Source organism: Neoarius graeffei, chromosome 3 (genome assembly GCF_027579695.1).
Source record: "Neoarius graeffei isolate fNeoGra1 chromosome 3, fNeoGra1.pri, whole genome shotgun sequence".
NCBI classification, from domain to species: Eukaryota; Metazoa; Chordata; class Actinopteri; order Siluriformes; family Ariidae; genus Neoarius; species Neoarius graeffei.
Window position 1 is genome coordinate 9862682 of NC_083571.1, and position 20015 is coordinate 9882696.

General features: G+C 43.1%; 1 protein-coding gene across 1 annotated transcript in view; it reads right to left on the reverse strand.

Annotated features, from left to right (window-relative positions):
- parp1 (poly (ADP-ribose) polymerase 1) overlaps positions 1-16231 on the reverse strand; it is a 95114-nt gene extending 78883 nt beyond the window's left edge. Inside the window, exons 1-3 of the mRNA XM_060916372.1 lie at positions 15930-16231; positions 2253-2415; positions 1877-1992 (exon numbers count right to left, since the gene is read on the reverse strand). Coding sequence (XP_060772355.1) covers positions 1877-1992; positions 2253-2415; positions 15930-16052 — 402 coding nt within the window. The 5' untranslated portion in view covers positions 16053-16231. The remainder of the gene's footprint in view (positions 1-1876; positions 1993-2252; positions 2416-15929) is intronic.
- Between the last annotated feature and the right edge of the window lie 3784 nt (positions 16232-20015).

Genomic DNA, 20015 nt, shown 5'->3' on the forward strand with positions numbered 1-20015 from the left:
CATATCATCATCTACAGTGCATAATATCATCAAAAGATTCAGAGAATCTGGAAGAATCTCTGTGCGTAAGGGTCAAGGCCAGAAAACCATACTGGGTGCCCGTGATCTTCAGGCCCTTAGACGGCACTGCATCACATACAGGCATGCTTCTGGATTGGAAATCACAAAATGGGCTCAGGAATATTTCCAGAGAACATTATCTGTGAACACAATTCACCGTGCCATCCGCCGTTGCCAGCTAAAACTCTATAGTTCAAAGAAGAAGCCGTATCTAAACATGATCCAGAAGCGCAGACGTCTTCTCTGGGCCAAGGCTCATTTAAAATGGACTGTGGCAAAGTGGAAAACTGTTCTGTGGTCGGACGAATCAAAATTTGAAGTTCTTTATGGAAATCAGGGACGCCGTGTCATTCGGACTAAAGAGGAGAAGGACGACCCAAGTTGTTATCGGCGCTCAGTTCAGAAGCCTGCATCTCTGATGGTATGGGGTTGCATTAGTGCGTGTGGCATGGGCAGCTTACACATCTGGAAAGACACCATCAATGCTGAAAGGTATATCCAGGTTCTAGAGCAACAGATGCTCCCATCCAGACGACGTCTCTTTCAGGGAAGACCTTGCATTTTCCAACATGACAATGCCAAACCACATACTGCATCAATTACAGCATCATGGCTGCGTAGAAGAAGGGTCCGGGTACTGAACTGGCCAGCCTGCAGTCCAGATCTTTCACCCATAGAAAACATTTGGCGCGTCATAAAACGGAAGATACGACAAAAAAGACCTAAGACAGTTGAGCAACTAGAATCCTACATTAGACAAGAATGGGTTAACATTCCTATCCCTAAACTTGAGCAACTTGTCTCCTCAGTCCCCAGACGTTTACAGACTGTTGTAAAGAGAAAAGGGGATGTCTCACAGTGGGAAACATGGCCTTGTCCCAACTTTGAGATGTGTTGTTGTCATGAAATTTAAAATCACCTAATTTTTCTCTTTAAATGATACATTTTCTCAGTTTAAACATTTGACATGTTATCTATGTTCTATTCTGAATAAAATATAGAATTTTGAAACTTCTACATCATTGCATTCCGTTTTTATTTACAATTTGTACTTTGTTCCAACTTTTTTGGAATCGGGGTTGTATTTCTCCATACCCTAATTTCCATTTTCCATACTTTTCCAGACCTGGAAAATACTAAAATCAAATTCCATACTTTTCCATACTGCGTAGGAACCCTGGTATAATGACACACACACACACACACACGGGTGCATGAGGGTCTTCCTCAGCATCACAGAGGAGAAAACAGAGACAGAGAAGTTGAAACATTCAGAGAAAAAAAAAAATACAAAATACAAATCCAACTATCAGTTCTATTTTGGGTTATGCAATCATCTGGTTATCATAGTCTTTGGTAGATGTATTTTTTGCTGTTACCCGTTTTTTTTTAACCTTGATTTTGGAGCAGATTATAGGCCTACAAGCGAAATTGTGTCCGAGCACAACAATCTATTTATCTGTAAGGAATACTCATATGCATGCCTACGTATAATAAATTCCAAATTTGTTGGAAATGTTCCTGTAGTTTGTGTCACTTTACCATTATTGTTGATAGTGGCACACTCATTGACTAGAAAATTTGAAATTGGCACTCGATGTCTCAAAGGTTGCCGACCCCTGGTTTAAAGTGATCTTCATTGAAAACAACAGTGCTTTTCTTTCAAAAATAAGGACATTTCAAAGTGACCCCAAACTTTTGAACGGTAGTGTATTAGCCGACACATTAGTATCATATTATACATTACACTCTTTTACTGCCTTTATTTTCCATCAACCAGTAATACAGACTAAACAAAGGCACACTAGTTTCATACCTTTTCTATTTTCTGCTCACAGCCTTTGCAGGTGCTCCTGTTCGATTTTGCATACTCCACTGCAAAGTCATTCAGCGTCTTCTCTCCTTTACCTGCTCCTTTACGCCCTGCTTTACCTGACGGAACACGCAGTGTATATTTTATAAGCACACGTTAAAAACATTTCCGTTTCATAGAATGACTCACGGATCATGGAATATTTTCTCCTCCATTCCATTTGGCTGTGAAACCGGGAACTGCACACTGAATCTTACTGCATTATCATCATCATTAGTATAAATCTCTGGGTTCAGTCTGTGATTCATTTCTGGGATTATCTACCAATTACAAGCGTCTGGTTAAGATCAGGAGAAAAGCATCGACACAAGACGCTCACCTCCAACAGACCCTCCGCTTTCGATGGCCTTCTTCACTTTCTCCTGGTCCTCCCAGCGGAGATCGGAAAAGCCCGAGATGTCGGATGTCGACTGCACGGCTGTGCGGAGCCAGAAGCACGAGAAATGATGCCAGTGTGGCACTTTACCATCAAACATCGGCGACTGTGAAGGAACAAGTCAAAAAGTCTTAAAGAGAAAAGCAAACACGAGCGTGCTCATGATGAATAATCAGCATACTTTTTACTGGGAAATGCACCGCTCGTATTTTTCATACGAGCTCCATCCGGGACATGGAGAACCAAAACCGTGACACAAATCCCTAGACGTCACTCGTGAGGAAATTGATAAATTGTTTTGATAAATTTAGGGACTTATTTGTGAATGTGTCAATATAGTAAAAAGAAAAATCACACGTTGGCTTGAAGATATGAAGTTTATGTTCTCGTATTGAAAAACTTGCATTTTTCAGACGAAATACATCACACGTCTGAGAGATTAAAGCTGTGTTCACATACACTGTGTTCCAAATTATTATGCAACAAGTGTTTAAGAGTGGTAAGGTAAGAGATTTTTTGTTTGTCAGTTAAACTCATGAATGGTAATGTGTATCAGGGCTCTGTATATCACTGAAACCAATTGAAGACGCCTGTGCTAATTAGTTTGGCAGATGAGTCCAATTAAAGGGGAAACTACTAAAGAAGGTTGTCCCACATTATTAAGCAGGCTACCATTTTCAACCAAAACAGGCAAGAAAAAGGACCTGTCGGCCGCTGAAAAGCAACAAATAGTTGAATGTTTGGGTCAAGGCATGGCAACAATCAAAATTGCCAAGAGACTTCATCGCGATCATCGCACTATCAACAAGTATGTAGCTGATTCAGAGCACACACACGTGCGCGTGCTGATAATGGAAAACCCAGGACTCTTTCCTACAGGCAAATACATTGGATCAAAAGAGCAGCTGTAAAAATGCCCTGTCATAGCAGCAGACAAGTTTTTGAAGCTGCTGGTGCCTCCAACAACAAGATGCAGGGTCCTCCAGGGGTTTGCAGCGGTGCGTAAGCCATCGTTTCGACCTCCCCTATCCATTGGACACAAGCAGAAACGGCTCCAGTGGGCCAGGCAATACATGAAGACTGACTTCAAAACTGTTCTGTTCACCGATGAATGTCGTGCAACCCTCGATGGTCCAGATGGATGGAGTGGTGGGTGGTTGGTTGACGGCCACCCCGTGCAAACAAGGCTACGGCGCCAACAAGGAGGTGGTGGAGTGATGTTTTGGGCTGGAATCATGGGGAGAGAGATTGTCGGCCCTTTTAGGATCCCTGACGGTGTGAAGATGAGATCCATAACGTATGTGGAGTTCCTCAAAGAACACTTCCTGCCATGGTTCAAAAGGAAGAATCGTGCTTTTCGAAACAAGATCATTTTCATGCATGACAATGCACCATGTCATGCTGCAAAGAATACATCTGCATCTCTGGCTGCAATGGGCATCAAAGTAGACAAACTTATGGTGTGGCCCCCATCCTCCCCTGACCTCAACCCTATTGAGAACCTTTGGAGCATCATCAAGAGAAGTGTTTATGATGGTGGGAGGCAGTTCACGTCTCAACAACAGCTCTGGGAGGCTATTCTGTCCTCATGCAAGGCAGTTCCAGCAGATACTATCCAAAAACTGACAAATTCAATGGATGGAAGACTTGAGAAGGTCCTTTTCAACAAGGGGTCCTATGTTCAGATGTGACTTCACTTGTGATAATGTTTTGATTTAAATAGTGTTTGATTTCAGTTAGTCATGACCTGCTAATGTTTCTAATTTCACACATGACCATTTTTTGTTCTTTATGACGACAAAATGTTTGGAAACTCAATTGTGCGTAATAATTTGGAACATGCATTTTGGGTGCATTTGTGTTTTTTATTTCTTAAAAATTTACTGTTATCATTGGGAGGTTCGTTCAAAAACATGTGAATTGTACTCTAACGCTACGTTCACACTGCAAGGCTTAATGCTCAATTCCGATTTTTTTGTGAAATCCGATTTTTTTGTGAGGTCGTTCACATTAACAAATATATGCGACTTGTATGTGATCCTCAGTATGAACGAAAAGCGACCTAAAAGTGTTCCGCATGCGCATTGCAGGATACGACGACGTCACACGCAGTGAGCATGGCCAGTGTTTACGGAAGTAAAACCGCCCGGTTGCGGTATGACCCATCCAATCTAGCTTGAATAGCTGCATCCCCCCAAATGGAAATCAGCTCCCTAACCTCTGCGTCCTTCCATTCAGAAGATTCAGAACCTTCACAGCCCGAAGCGTCCCTCGCATTGATGTCATGCGCAGGGGCGCAGATACGTTTTTTGAACTGGGAGGGACAAAAAACTGGGGGGGACAAAGCTGCCAGCAAACCAACCCCAATATGCCTGTCAAACTTGTTGTGAGTTACCATAGCAACCAAGCTCGAGCTCGCAACCTGTGCAGTCTGCGCAGCTCAACCAACCGAATATCAGTCTTTGTTTTATGTGAGTTGTTGCAACTATGTATGTACTGCCGTGCACCTCAATAAACCGAATGGTAATTAGTCTTTTGATTTTTCCGTGAGGTTTGCCTTATGCCAAGACAGCATAGACGTTTTTTCCTCCCTATAAGTGGGGGGGACCGAGCGAGGTGAATTTAAATCTGGGTGGGACGAGTCCCCCCCTCTATCTGCGCCCGTGATTATGCGCCATGTTGTTGTAACTTTTTTTGAGAGACCCGCCGCCTACTTCAGCGCAGAATAGTGACGTTTGTGGCTTGTTGATGACGTGTAAGTCGGATGAATGCGACCTGGCGGTTCAGACTGAAGTCGCATATGAAAAGAGCGGATAGGAATCGGAATTAGGACCACATACCCAAACGGCCTGGGTCGGATTTGAAAAAATCGGATCTGTGTCGTTCATATTGTCAATAAAAGATCGGATACAGGTCACATATGGGCGAAAAGATCGGATTTGGGTCACTTCAGCCTGCAGTGTGAACGTAGCCTAATGGTTGATGACTGGAAAATCATGATGACTGCCATTAATATAGATAATTTAGGAAAATCTGAGAAAATATGATTTGCATAATAATTTGGAACACAGTGTATATACCGGTACGATAGTGGTATAACTGTATCGATACAAAGTATACCGGTACAGTTTAGTGCATCTGTCCACACTAGCGAGAAATGTTTGCGGTTTTCTTTCATGGTAGTTGAAATGCGCGTGCGCGAAATGTTTCTGTGGTTACCGAGTAACTTCCTTCCGAGAATATGGTGGATGAAACGTGTGTGCGCTTTTTGTTGTCAATATACAGTCGGTATTTCTGGTGGTCATTTATTCAGTCGAATCGTATAAAACGCGCGAGGCAGTTGAGAAAGAAACAAAGAAAACAAATCTCCTGTTCCAACTGTTCCTGGCATTGCTCGTCTCCCCAAAGCTCCAACAAAGACAATTTCGTCTTTGCTCCATGTAGCTCCACGGTCGTTTTGAGCCATTTTGATGTTTTATTTACAGCTGGAAAGCGCGTGCGTATTGTATTGTATGAATAACCCGGAAGAAGTAGGAATGGTTCATTGCGCATGCGCATTATATTTGTATCGATTAGGGATGTTAACCGATGACCGTTTGACCGGTGGTTGACCGAATCAACGTCAACCGGTTAAATTTTTTTTGGTTGTCGGTAAAAAAAAAAAAAAAAAAAAATCAATCGTTTTGAAGCTGCCGATTTTGGAGCAGAGGACTTGGAATTCCATGTTGTAAATGCTTGGGGCATGCCATGTGGTGTAAGGATGACAGCTGACAAATCAGAAACACCCATTCAGTCATGTCCCGCCCTCCCGCCCCAGTTAAAGACAGCTGACAAATCAGAAACACCCATTCAGTCATGTCCCGCCCAGCTGCCACTCGGCGAAAGAAAAGTGTAGACACAGGCTTTTTAGCTTACAAATTACTATTCTGGTTTTTTTTTATTATTATTATTATTAGAAGGCGTGTCGAGTTTAGTCCTGCCTTGGCCAGTGCATTCTGAAAGTATGTTTCGGTCTGTAGCCAACAATGCATGTTATTGCAGATCGTATCTCTCCACACAAACTAAAGGCGCAGATGCCCACTTTTTTTTTTTTTTTTAAATCGCGCAGATACGTTTTTTTTTTTTTTGGGGGGGGGGGGCGTTGGAGTGTCTGATTGTAATTTCAAGGTGGATTCCGTATTAAAATTACTAAATAGGCGGGTGCCATTGCAGTCCATGAGGCGTGGGGGGTGTGGGAGGAGGGCAGTGGATCGGGGGGCTGCGCGCGTTTGCGCGGAAGCTGCACACATTAAATTTTGCGCGGCTTCGGCGCGGGTGTGCGCGGCTTTCTGATTTGCTGTTTTCTTCTCGTGCTTGTACTTCCTGTGTTTCGTGGACTGTGGCGGCATGTGCTTGCAGAATTTGCTTTGATGAAGTTGTGGTCGGACGCTCCAACGCCCCCCCTTGGGAAAGGAAGGTCGGATCTGCGCGATTCAGCCGTGGAGAGGGCGGCATCCACCAAAAGGCGCGCCGTTTGCATCCCTGTAATAATTCCAATTCTAGAATTTTAAACTCATAGGTTAACCGACTTTAACCGGCTAATGAGGCTCGGTGGTCGGCCAAGATTTTTTTTTAGTTTTCGCCATCCCTAGTATCGATACAGAACCGCTTCATCTTTCCACACTACAGCGAAACGCTACAGTACCGATACTGTACCGGTACGAAACCCAAACATTTGTGGGTTTCGTACCGATACAGTTATACCGCTACAGTACCGGTATAGTTGCTAGTGTGGACAGGTGTTGCGGTACGAAAGTAGTTTCGTATCAGTACAAAATCCCTAGTGTGGACAGGGTATTAAATAATATTGGCTGGCGTTGAGTGGTGTATCAGATATATTCCATTCAGCTAGCATGATAATGAACGAGTCGAAGACGAGTAGCTGAATGGAATATATCTGATATACCATGAAAAAAAGCCAGCCAATATTATTATTATTATTATTATTATATACACATACTCTTCATATCAGCATTCTCGAAGGCCGACGCTAGCTTACCTTACACGCCGCAGTCCAGTTACCTTCCAGCCGGTGTAGTGTTAGTGAAAACCAATGCTAGCTACACACAACAGAGCGACCTGGCAGCCAAAATTCTCTTGAAAATCATCTGCTTTTAACAAAGCAAGCCTGGCGGCCATGTTTGTTTACAAATTGCCCCAGTCGCTCGCTAGCGCGGAAGTTTTACGTCTCCGCCGTGTGACGTCATGTCTTGACAGCCATGCAATATCATGAACCATATTCAACGCTCATTCTCTATTGGGTAGAGTGATGTAATACACATAGGATAAGCGATATGCTAACAATATTGCATGCTATCAAATCAAATGAACGAAATCTGCTAGAAGGGAAGAGAACACATTTTTATTCCATCCAAAAAGTGTCCTGTATGTCGAATAATTCCTGATATTCCACTCCGATGGCGCCACTCCCAGTGTTTTCCTGCTGACTAGATGCGCGATTTCAAAATGGCAAACTGGTTCAAAATTTTCATTAACTTGCTTTTTTTTTGTGGATGTGTCCATAAAGAACATTACAAGTTGGCTTGAAGATACGAAATTTATTTTCTCGTGTGAGTTTTCACTGTCATGATATATACATTCAGCACTCAAAGATAAACTTCATATCTTCACGCAAACGTGTCAAATCAAATCCCTTCCCACGTCATGTGGCACATAGGGCAGCGCCGATCTCCGTTTCCATAGCCCTCGGCCTCATGCCTATTACAACCCCGATTCCAAAAAAGTTGGGACAAAGTACAAATTGTAAATAAAAACGGAATGCAATGATGTGGAAGTTTCAAAATTCCATATTTTATTCAGAATAGAACATAGATGACATATCAAATGTTTAAACTGAGAAAATGTATCATTTAAAGAGAAAAATTAGGTGATTTCAAATTTCATGACAACACCACATCTCAAAAAAGTTGGGACAAGGCCATGTTTCCCACTGTGAGACATCCCCTTTTCTCTTTACAACAGTCTGTAAACGTCTGGGGACTGAGGAGACAAGTTGCTCAAGTTTAGGGATAGGAATGTTAACCCATTCTTGTCTAATGTAGGATTCTAGTTGCTCAACTGTCTTAGGTCTTTTTTGTCGTATCTTCCGTTTTATGATGCGCCAAATGTTTTCTATGGGTGAAAGATCTGGACTGCAGGCTGGCCAGTTCAGTACCCGGACCCTTCTTCTACGCAGCCATGATGCTGTAATTGATGCAGTATGTGGTTTGGCATTGTCATGTTGGAAAATGCAAGGTCTTCCCTGAAAGAGACGTCGTCTGGATGGGAGCATCTGTTGCTCTAGAACCTGGATATACCTTTCAGCATTGATGGTGTCTTTCCAGATGTGTAAGCTGCCCATGCCACACGCACTAATGCAACCCCATACCATCAGAGATGCAGGCTTCTGAACTGAGCGCTGATAACAACTCGGGTCGTCCTTCCCCTCTTTAGTCCGAATGACACGGCGTCCCTGATTTCCATAAAGAACTTCACATTTTGATTCGTCTGACCACAGAACAGTTTTCCACTTTGCCACAGTCCATTTTAAATGAGCCTTGGCCCAGAGAAGACGTCTGCGCTTCTGGATCATGTTTAGATACGGCTTCTTCTTTGAACTAACGAGTTTTAGCTGGCAACGGCGGATGGCACGGTGAATTGTGTTCACAGATAATGTTCTCTGGAAATATTCCTGAGCCCATTTTGTGATTTCCAATACAGAAGCATGCCTGTATGTGATGCAGTGCCGTCTAAGGGCCCGAAGATCACGGGCACCCAGTATGGTTTTCCGGCCTTGACCCTTACGCACAGAGATTCTTCCAGATTCTCTGAATCTTTTGATGATATTATGCACTGTAGATGATGAGATGTTCAAACTCTTTGCAATTTTACACTGTCGAACTCCTTTCTGATATTGCTCCACTATTTGTCGGCGCAGAATTAGGGGGATTGGTGATCCTCTTCCCATCTTTACTTCTGAGAGCCGCTGCCACTCCAAGATGCTCTTTTTATACCCAGTCATGTTAATGCCCTATTGCCAATTGACCTAATGAGTTGCAATTTGGTCCTCCAGCTGTTCCTTTTTTGTACCTTTAACTTTTCCAGCCTCTTATTGCCCCTGTCCCAACTTTGAGATGTGTTGCTGTCATGAAATTTCAAAAAAGAGCCAATATTTGGCATGAAATTTCAAAATGTCTCACTTTCGACATTTGATATGTTGTCTATGTTCTATTGTGAATCCAATATCAGTTTTTGAGATTTGTAAATTATTGCCTTCCGTTTTTATTTACAATTTGTACTTTGTCCCAACTTTTTTGGAATCGGGGTTATACATAGCTAGGGTTACAGTGGGGAGCTGGTCCTCTGGTAACCGTGAGTTTGACTCCCCACTCGCATCTGTATTGCAGCGTGCCTTGCCAGACGGCAGTAGGTACCATTTTTATGATGGTCTTTGGTTTGACCCGAACGTGAGTAGAACTCGCGATCTCCCGATCAAGAGGCAGACACGCTAACCACTAGGCCAACTCGGGTTTTTTGCAAACGTGTAATATCGTCTATTTATTTTTTTCGCAGTGCGGTTTTCATCAAATCCTGCGCTCTGATTGGCTGGCGAGCAGGTCTGTATCCTACAGTACGGACCCCAGTTATGGACCTCTGGCGACTCGCTCATTCACAACAACAAACCTAGTAGCAATTTTTGTCAACATTTATCTTTTTTATAAGATTTAAGATTTTTATCAAAAATCTTATAAATTTTTGCCAGCATTTCTCAGCATAATAGCATTAATTTTACATCATGGATAGCGATAACGACAGTGTTCACAGCGAAAGCGAGTTTTATTACCTTGAGGAAGAAGAAATAAAAGAAAACATTTCAGGAGAAAGCTAAAAACCTGTAACTGTTGCTAACGCTGAGCAAAAACATGGCTGAATCCTGAATGACTCAATTTTGTATAAATAGGGGACTACATAGGCGGCAAAATGTAGTTTTTTTTTCCCTGCCATGGAAGTGCACTTGTATACCGAGGAGGAAGCCATTTGCATCACAGCCATGAATGAGGATTCAAAATGGCGGCTCGGCTCGGTTTTCCCTTTCGGGCGCTCTCGGTTTCTGTTAGAATTTGGTAAAGAAAAAAATAAATATATTATTTACCAGCTTAAGGTCGGTCCGTATGGGGAAATACCATGACCTCGGCCAGTACTTTCAAGACCTCGGTCACGGTATTCATGATACAGACCTCCCAGCTGGTAAATAACATTTATTTCAGTGTATAACCATCCCTGATATTTTGCACACATCATGATAAATGATCTTGAACTTTCAGTTATCTTAAAAGTTTAATCCAGTTAGTGTTCATCCTTGCTCAGAAGTGGACAAGTTGAATTTATTCGATCAGAGTGGATGTAAAAGCTCTGGTGTGTTGCCCACTGCTGTGTTTAAAGTGCATATCACGGGTAAATTCAGGAGCAAGATCAATGTAATCCTCCTATTTTATATTAAACTTTGGTCAAATATCTGTAACATTCTGCATTCTCTGCAATTTTTTTTACCTTGCGCAATACCAGAAAAATTCAGTTGAAATCGAGCCATTTGAGGCGAATTGGTCCGCCTCTGAAAAAAACTTGCCGTTTGGATTTCCCGGCAAACGTTGATTTTTGTGACGTCGCGTGCGGGACGCTTCCTTCTGAATCCTACGTCAGCGCTGGTTTGTTTATGAGAAAACGACCTGGTGGTTTTCTGCAAATTTCTTCAACGTTATCAGGTAATTATTAAAATGGTTAACAGATGTATCGTAGGAGGGTGTACAGTAGCAACACCAATCTTGATGGGATTAGTACTCATCGTTTTCCAAAAGACCGGACAATGAGAGAGAAATGGGAGCGCTTGGTCTACACAGGCTGCGCACTGAAACCGTGCAAAGCTCGCGCAGCCTGCTGGCGCTTCCGCAGGTAACGTCACGAATCTGGCTCCAGACTCCCTTGGGATTTTTCCAGACGTGTTTTGTTATTTTATTTTTTTCTGCTGTAGACAGATGGCCTTGTGCAAAATTACCCTTCTGGATGAGTGTGTAAAGGGACAGACTTTCATAAAAAAAAAAAAAACGAAATTGGTCCAGAATATGCACTTTAAAATGCCAGAAACCTGACTGCTGGATGAAAACAGTTGTAGCCTGCGTAACAGAATAACATATGGCGAATTTGCTCGTTAAGTGGATTAATACGGACTAAGAAACGAATGCATGTTCATGATCATCTGTAAAGTTATGTTGCATATCGTGTTTACACCATGAACAAAAAGCTGATGTTTTACTTGCTCATTATTTGAGTCTTTCTTGCGTATTTATTGTCTCTTGTCATGTTTAATCATGAGGTGACTGTGTAGAGTAAGCAGGAGGATTATATAACGGCTTTAACCTGAACTCCATCAGACCCTCACTCAAGAGATCGAATCAACAACCCAAGATTTGAAAGGCCTTGTTTTGTTCCCCCCCAAATATTACATCAACGTATGAATATAACAGATACATCATCCATCGATAACATTTTCCCGAACAATCAGCAATGCAAAAAAAAAATTGATGAATGCAGAATCATGATGCATCGACAATTGATTTATTTTCCATTTTTAATGCAAATGAGTGCTTAAAATGGACAGCTTGTATTTTCCAGTGAACTCAAATTATAACTCGATAAACAAAAGTGCTGTTATGATGACATATGATGTAATATCTGTATTACCTTAATAGATATGAATTAGTATGGACTGTATTTGAGTAGCTGATGTATTTTGAGCATCTGTTAACCATTTTAATAATTACGTGAGAACGTTGAAGAAATTTGCAGAAAACCACCAGGTCATTTTCTCATAAACAAACCAGCGCTGACGTAGGATTCAGAAGGAGGCGTCCCGCACGCGACGTCACGAAAATCAAGGTTTGCCGGGAAATCCAAATGCCGAGTTTTTTCAGAGGCGGACCGATTCGCCTCAAATGGCTCGATTTCAACTGAATTTTTCTGGTATTGTGCAAGGTAAAAAAAAAATTGCACAAAATGTGACAGATATTTGACCAAAGTTTCATATAAAATAGGAGAATTACATTGATCTCGCTCCTGAATTTACCCGTGATATGCACTTTAATAGATATGAATTAGTATGGATTGTATTTGAGTAAACATATATTACAGGTAATAGATTTGTAAAATAAACCAGCACTGAGGTTTATGTCTGGATCCATGGAAAACTTTGACTCTGGGAAAGGAGCTGACAAAAGTTTGTGCACCCGTTACTGACAGTTTCCCCTAGTCTGGCTAACGCGACTGCAAAGCTCTACGAGCTATTGGTCTGGCCAAGATATTAAGCCCAACCGTTTCCCAGAGCCCGTGGTTGACCCGCCTCCCTGAAATGCCCCAGTTTGCTACTGGTTGAAGCCAGAAAAGGCTATGACGAAGCTTAAACCAATCACATCACTCTTTCCTCTGACGTATGTGACGCGACGGGGCTAACTGGTAGATTAAACTCTTACCGAAGCCGGTCGGGAGCAAGGCGAAAACGTCCTTCCTTTCAATAAATACCTCCAGGGCTGCTCTTTGCTCCGTTTTCAATGAGAACTTGCTCCATGTTCGTAATGTTTCTTCCGGCATAGATTCTGTAAACAATCAATGGCTTCCAGTCGCAGTTCTACTACGTCACTGCCTTGAACACGCCTCTACCCAGGGCCATTGGAGATGCTCAAAGTTGATTGGTTCCCGATTTTTCGGGAGCTTGGAAGAGCTGTAGATAGCTTGCCTGGCCAGACTAAGCTCGCAACAGGCCCTCATGTTGCGTCACGCTTAGGATGGGCGGGCCCAGGCTAAGTTTGCCTAAGGGAGGTTAAGGCCAATTTATGCTGACAACGCAGTCCTCGCAGATGGCGTCACAGATGGCGTCTGCATAGCCCCCCCCTTCGCAGACGCTCTGCGCGCACCTCCCAAAAATTGTGACCACCGCAGAAGCCTCGCAGACAAGAGGGCTCTGATTGGTCCACTCTACATCTGCTGTACACGCACTTCCGCTTCCCTACTTTCCCGGTTTGGTTTGTTTTCACGACCGCCGTTTTTAAAAACATGAGCGAAGATGGAGCAGCACGAAGAACGGTTGATCGAGGAAGTACGTACATCTATACGACTCCAGTTCTAGTCATTCTAAGTAACCGGAGGATAAACACTCCACTAACCACACCCACCAACTACTCCTAGCGATTTCGCAACCCCTTGCGTTGTGGCGGTGAATAACATCGCGCACGCCTATTACTCCCCGCTCAACGATAAATTACAACCGCCTGCGAAAAGCTATTTGCGAAAGCCTTGTCGCAAGAGCATGCAGAGGCCCTTAGGGGTTAAGTTTATAGATTGTGATGCATCAACAATTGATTTATTTTCCATTCTTTCCATTTTTATAGTTTTAATGCAAATGAGTGCTTAAAATGGACAGACTGTATTTTCCAGTGAACTCAAATTATAACACGATAAACAAAAATACTGTAATGATGAGATATGATGTAATATCTGTATTACCTTAATAGATATGAATTAGTATTTGAGTAAACATATATTACAGGTAATAGATTTGTAAAAATAAATAAAATCAGCACTGAGGTTAATGTCTGGATCCATGGAAAACTTTGATTCTGGGAAAGGAGCTGACAAAAGTTTGTGCACCCCTGTTACTGACAGTTTGCCTAAGGGAGGTTAGGGGTTAAGTTTATAGATCGTGATGCATCAACCATTGATTTATTTTCCATTTTTAGTTTTAATGCAGGTGGCACGGTGGTGTAGTGGTTAGCGCTGCCGCCTCACAGCAAGAAGGTCCTGGGTTCGAGCCCCGGGGCTGGCGAGGGCCTTTCTGTGTGGAGTTTGCATGTTCTCCCCGTGGGTTTCCTCCGGGTGCTCCGGTTTCCCCCACAGTCCAAAGACATGCAGGTTAGGTTAACTGGTGACTCTAAATTGACCGTAGGTGTGAATGTGAGTGTGAATGGTTGTCTGTGTCTATGTGTCAGCCCTGTGATGACCTGGCGACTTGTCCAGGGTGTACCCCGCCTTTCGCCCGTAGTCAGCTGGGATAGGCTCCAGCTTGCCTGCGACCCTGTAAAAGGATAAAGCGGCTAGAGATAATGAGATGAGATGAGTTTTAATGCAAATGAGTGCTTAAAATGGACAGATTGTATTTTCCAGCTGTTATGATGACATATGATGTAATATCTGTATTACCTTAATAGATATGAATTAGTATGGATTGTATTTGAGTAAACATATATTACAGTAATAGATTTGTAAAATAAATCAGCACTGAGGTTAATGTCTGGATCCATGGAAAACTTTGATTCTGGGAAAGGAGCTGACAAAAGTTTGTGCACCCCTGTTACTGGGCAATTCCATGTAAATGTCAACCTCACCATGCAAAAATAAAGCAACATGTAATACATCAAAACCACTCCCAGAGATATCACCTAGGCCTGTATTTTACAGATGTGAATAAGTTGAACCAATTTGTAACCAACCTAATATGTCACTGTCAGTCTTTCTTATAATGTAAACCCCAAGCTAAAATCAACTTTGATCATGTACAATTCTATATTATTGCCACAAGCCACAGAAATGTATGCTAAAATCCACAAAACAGCAAAACAATAGCCATCCTAAATATTATTTAAGAACTTTGATAGTTTTAGCTGATATTTAGAGAGTTTTTCAAAGGGTTATGGTGGTTAAATTGCTGATTTTCTAAACATATGCCATGTCTATTTCAGATGCGTCACATCCATAACGGAATTATGTCACATCCATAACGCTGATTTTTTTCTTCCTAGATTCTGCTTGAAATAGAAAATATTTTAAACAAAGGCTTTTTTTATTTTCAGCTAAGACTCCTTTATTAAATGCATGCCTGCATTTGGATATTATGTTTGCAATTTCACAGAGTTTGGTGAATATGTGTAGTCACCCTGGAAATGGGGTATTTTTTCCATCACATCCATAACGCATGTCTTTTTTGGCATTTTCTAGAGTTCTAAATGTACTATGGGAATTCTTTTTTTCCCATGACTTCTCCAATATGAGAGGTCTTAAAAATATACAACAAATTTTAAAATACTGGAAAGGAATAAAAATTAACTAGGTCAGTTGTTGCCATTTTGAGTCCAAATGTCACATCCATAACGCTGGAATTGCTCTACTGATAGTTTGCCTAAGGGAGGTTAGGGGTTAAGTTTATAGTTCAAATGGATGGATAGATGGATGGATGGATTTTTTTTATAAAAAAAAAGCACTTAATCTTAGCAGTTAGTAAAATTGGTTTTATATGTAGTTATGGTGCAAATAGCATGAAAGATGTGGAGTGAAATGGACAAGTTTGTTTTGTGTAGATGAAGCTAAAGGAATGCACTCAGGCTAATCATTCATATTCATATTCTTCTCCTTTTCTCTTTCTCCCAACACCTACTGAACAACACAGCATGCTTTAAGCACCAGTTTCATCAGTGAGAACTCTTCCTCCTGACACACTCATTGTTCCTGCTGCTAACTTTAGCTTCACTGCGTTAATACCTGCACCATGATGGCCATCCTCAGGGAGTCCTTGGCTATGGTCTCTTTACATTTCTTACACGAAGCGCGTCCACTTTTCGCATACTCAGCTTTATAAAGCTTGTCGTCCTGAGAATCCGCCATTTTGTTGCCCGAACCGCAGCAGAAAGCTCGCGAGCAAGCGTTCGGTTGAAATGAAGTGCGCAGGGAAACGAGCACAACCGACTTCCAGCCCGCGTGCAGTGGCGGTGGAAATCCCAGACCAGACTAATCGAGTGAGGACTCAGTGAGTGGAGGCTTAACTACAGAGACATATAATCGAGCCTAGAGTTATAGATTCGATTAGGCGCCAAAGACACGACTTGCAACCACGTGATCAAAATGCAGGGGCGTGGCTAGGACGGGGTCACACCCTGAGTGGCAGCCTGAGTAAAAATAATTACCACTGCTAGTTTTAGGTAGCTTAAAGTGAATATCACGGGTAGGTTCAGGAGCAAGATCAGTGTAATTCTCCTATTTTGTATTAAACTTTGGTCAAATACCCAGTCGAGCAGGTATTCGAGTTGTCCTTGTCTGCGACGGGAGTTGAGGATCTTATTACCTCCGCCAAGGAGGTTATGTTTTCAGTAGCGTTGGGTTGTTGGTTTGTTGGTTTGTCTGTTAGCAACATTACAGAAAAAGTTATGAACGGATTGCTCTGAAATTTTTTCCAGAGGTGTGACTGGGCACAAGTAGCAATCCATTAAATTTTGGCGGTGATCCGGATCACCTTCTGGATCCCGGATTTTTTTAAAGGACTCTTGGCAGAGGTCTGCGCTCTCCGAGTGCTTTTCTAGTTGACTTAGTAGATGGGGTCACCTTCTAGATCTAGGGAGGGAGGTTCTTGGGTGGGTGCGTCTGTGGATCAGGGACCTTGGATGGCAGGTTTTAAAGTGCATATCACGGGTAAATTCAGGAGCAAGATCAGTGTAATTCTCCTATTTTGTATTAAACTTTGGTCAAATATCCAGTCGACCAGGTATTCGAGTTGTCCCTGTCTGCGACGGGAGTTGAGGATCTTATTACCTCCGCCAAGGAGATTATGTTTTCGGTAGCGTTGGTTTGTTGGTTTGTCTGTTAGCAACATTACGGAAAAAGTTATGAACAGATTGCTCTGAAATTTTTTCCAGAGGTGTGACTGGGCACAAGTAACAATCCATTAAATTTTGGCGGTGATCCGGATCACCTTCTGGATCCCGGATTTTTTTAAAGGACTCTTGGCGGAGGTCTGTACTCTCCGAGTGTTTTTCTAGTTGACTTATGGCCCTTTTCCACTACCCTTTTTCAGCTCACTTCAGCCCGACATGGCTCGCGTTTCGACTACCTTAGAACAGCACGACTCAGCTCGCTTCAGCCCTGCTCAGCCCCCAAAACCCGCACCGTTTTGGAGTGGGGCTGAAGCGAGCCAAACCGAGCTGAGTGAGGCTAGGGTCGTGAGAAGACACTCCCCTGTGCACTGATTGGTGAGGAGGAGTGTCCTCACATGCCCACACACGCCCCGCGAGCACGCTGGGATCTGTAAACACCATAAACCCGGAAGAAGGAGAATTACGAATTACGAGAATTTCTGAAGCCTTATGCGCCTCGCCTCATCTATACGCTCTTGCCAGTATCTGTTGGCGTTGTCGGTGACAACAAGCCACAGCACCAAGACCAGCAACACTAACGACTCCATGTCCTCCATGTTTATTGTTTACTATCCGGGTCGTAAGACTACCGCTTAAAAGATCACTGATGTCACTGTTTGCGCCGCCTAACAACATCACCTGACGTCCACCCACTTTCGCTAACTCCACCCAATGTGTCCACCCACTTCCAGCCAGCACGGTTCAGAGCGGTTGTAGTCGAAATGCAACTCCAACAGTCCCACTCAGCTCGACTCAGCCCAACTCAGCACGGCACGGCTCAGCCGCGTTTGTAGTGGAAAAGCGGCATTAGTAGATGGGGTCACCTTCTAGCTCTAGGGAGGGAGGTTCTTGGGTGGGTGTGTCTGTGGCTCAGGGACCTTGGATGGCAGGTTTTAAAGTGCATATCACGGGTAAATTTAGCACAATCAGTGTAATTCTACTATTTTATATTAAACTTTGGTCAAATACCCAGTCGACCAGGTATTCGAGTTGTCCCTGTCTGCAACGGAAGTTGAGGATCTTATTGACTTAGTAGATGGGGTCATCTTCTAGATCTAGGGAGGGAGGTTCTTGGGTGGGTGTGTCTGTGGCTCAGAGACCTTGGATGGCAGGTTTTAAAGTGCATATCACGGGAAAATTCAGGAGCAAGATCAGTGTAATTCTCCTATTTTATGTTAAACTTTGGTCAAAGACCCAGTCTACCAGGTATTCGAGTCTGCGACAGGAGTTGAGGATCTTATTTACTTAGTAGATGGGGTCACCGTCTAGATCTAGGGAGGGAGGTTCTTGGGTGGGTGCGTCTGTGGCTCAGGGACCTTGGATGGCAGGTTTTAAAGTGCATATCACAGGTAAATTCAGGAGCAAGACCAGTGTAATTCTCCTATTTTGTATTAAACTTTGGTCAAATATCCAGTCGACCAGGTATTCGAGTTGTCCCTGTCTGCGACGGGAGTTGAGGATCTTATTACCTCCGCCAAGGAGGTTATGTTTTCAGTAGCGTTGGTTTGTTGATTTGTCTGTTAGCAACATTACAGAAAAAGTTATGAACGGATTGCTCTGAAATTTTTTCCAGAGGTGTGACTGGGCACAAGTAGCAATCCATTAAATTTTGGTGGTGATCCGGATCACCTTCTGGACCCCGGATTTTTTTAAAGGACTCTTGGCAGAGGTCTGCGCTCTCCGAGTGCTTTTCTAGTTGACTTAGTAGATGGGGTCACCTTCTAGATCTAGGGAGGGAGGTTCTTGGGTGGGTGCATCTGTGGCTCAGGGACCTTGGATGGCAGGTTTTAAAGTGCATATCACGGGTAAATTTAGGAGCACAATCAGTGTAATTCTCCTATTTTATATTAAACTTTGGTCAAATACCCAGTCGACCAGGTATTCGAGTCTGCGACGGGAGTTGAGGATCTTATTGACTTAGTAGATGGGGTCACCTTCTAGCTCGAGGGAGGGAGGTTCTTGGGTGGGTGCGTCTGTGGCTCAGAGACCTTGGATGGCAGGTTTTAAAGTGCATATCACGGGTAAATTCAGGAGCAAGATCAGTGTAATTCTCCTATTTTGTATTAAACTTTGGTCAAATATCCAGTCGACCAGGTATTCGAGTTGTCCCTGTCTGCGACGGGAGTTGAGGATCTTATTACCTCCGCCAAGGAGGTTATGTTTTCGGTAGCGTTGGTTTGTTGGTTTGTCTGTTAGCAACATTACAGAAAAAGTTATGAACGGATTGCTCTGAAATTTTTTCCAGAGGTGTGACTGGGCACAAGTAGCAATCCATTAAATTTTGGCGGTGATCCGGATCACCTTCTAGATCCTGAATTTTTTTAAAGGACTCTTGGCGGACGTCTGCGCTCTCCAAGTGCTTTTCTAGTTGACTTAGTAGATGGGGTCACCTTCTAGCTCGAGGGAGGGAGGTTCTTGGGTGGGTGCGTCTGTGGCTCAGGGACCTTGGATGGCAGGTTTTAAAGTGCATATCACGGGTAAATTTAGGAGCACAATCAGTGTAATTCTCCTATTTTATATTAAACTTTGGTCAAATACCCAGTCGACCAGGTATTCGAGTCTGTGACGGGAGTTGAGGATCTTATTACCTCCGCCAAGGAGGTTATGTTTTCGGTAGCGTTGGTTTGTTGGTTTGTCTGTTAGCAACATTACAGAAAAAGTTATGAACGGATTGCTCTGAAATTTTTTCCAGAGGTGTGACTGGGCACAAGTAACAATCCATTAAATTTTGGCGGTGATCCGGATCACCTTCTGGATCCCGAATTTTTTAAAGGACTCTTGGCAGAGGTCTGCGCTCTCCGAGTGCTTTTCTAGTTGACTTAGTAGATGGGGTCACCTTCTAGATCTAGGGAGGGAGGTTCTTGGGTGGGTGCGTCTGTGGCTCAGGGACCTTGGATGGCAGGTTTTAAAGTGCATATCACGGCTAAATTCAGGAGCAAGA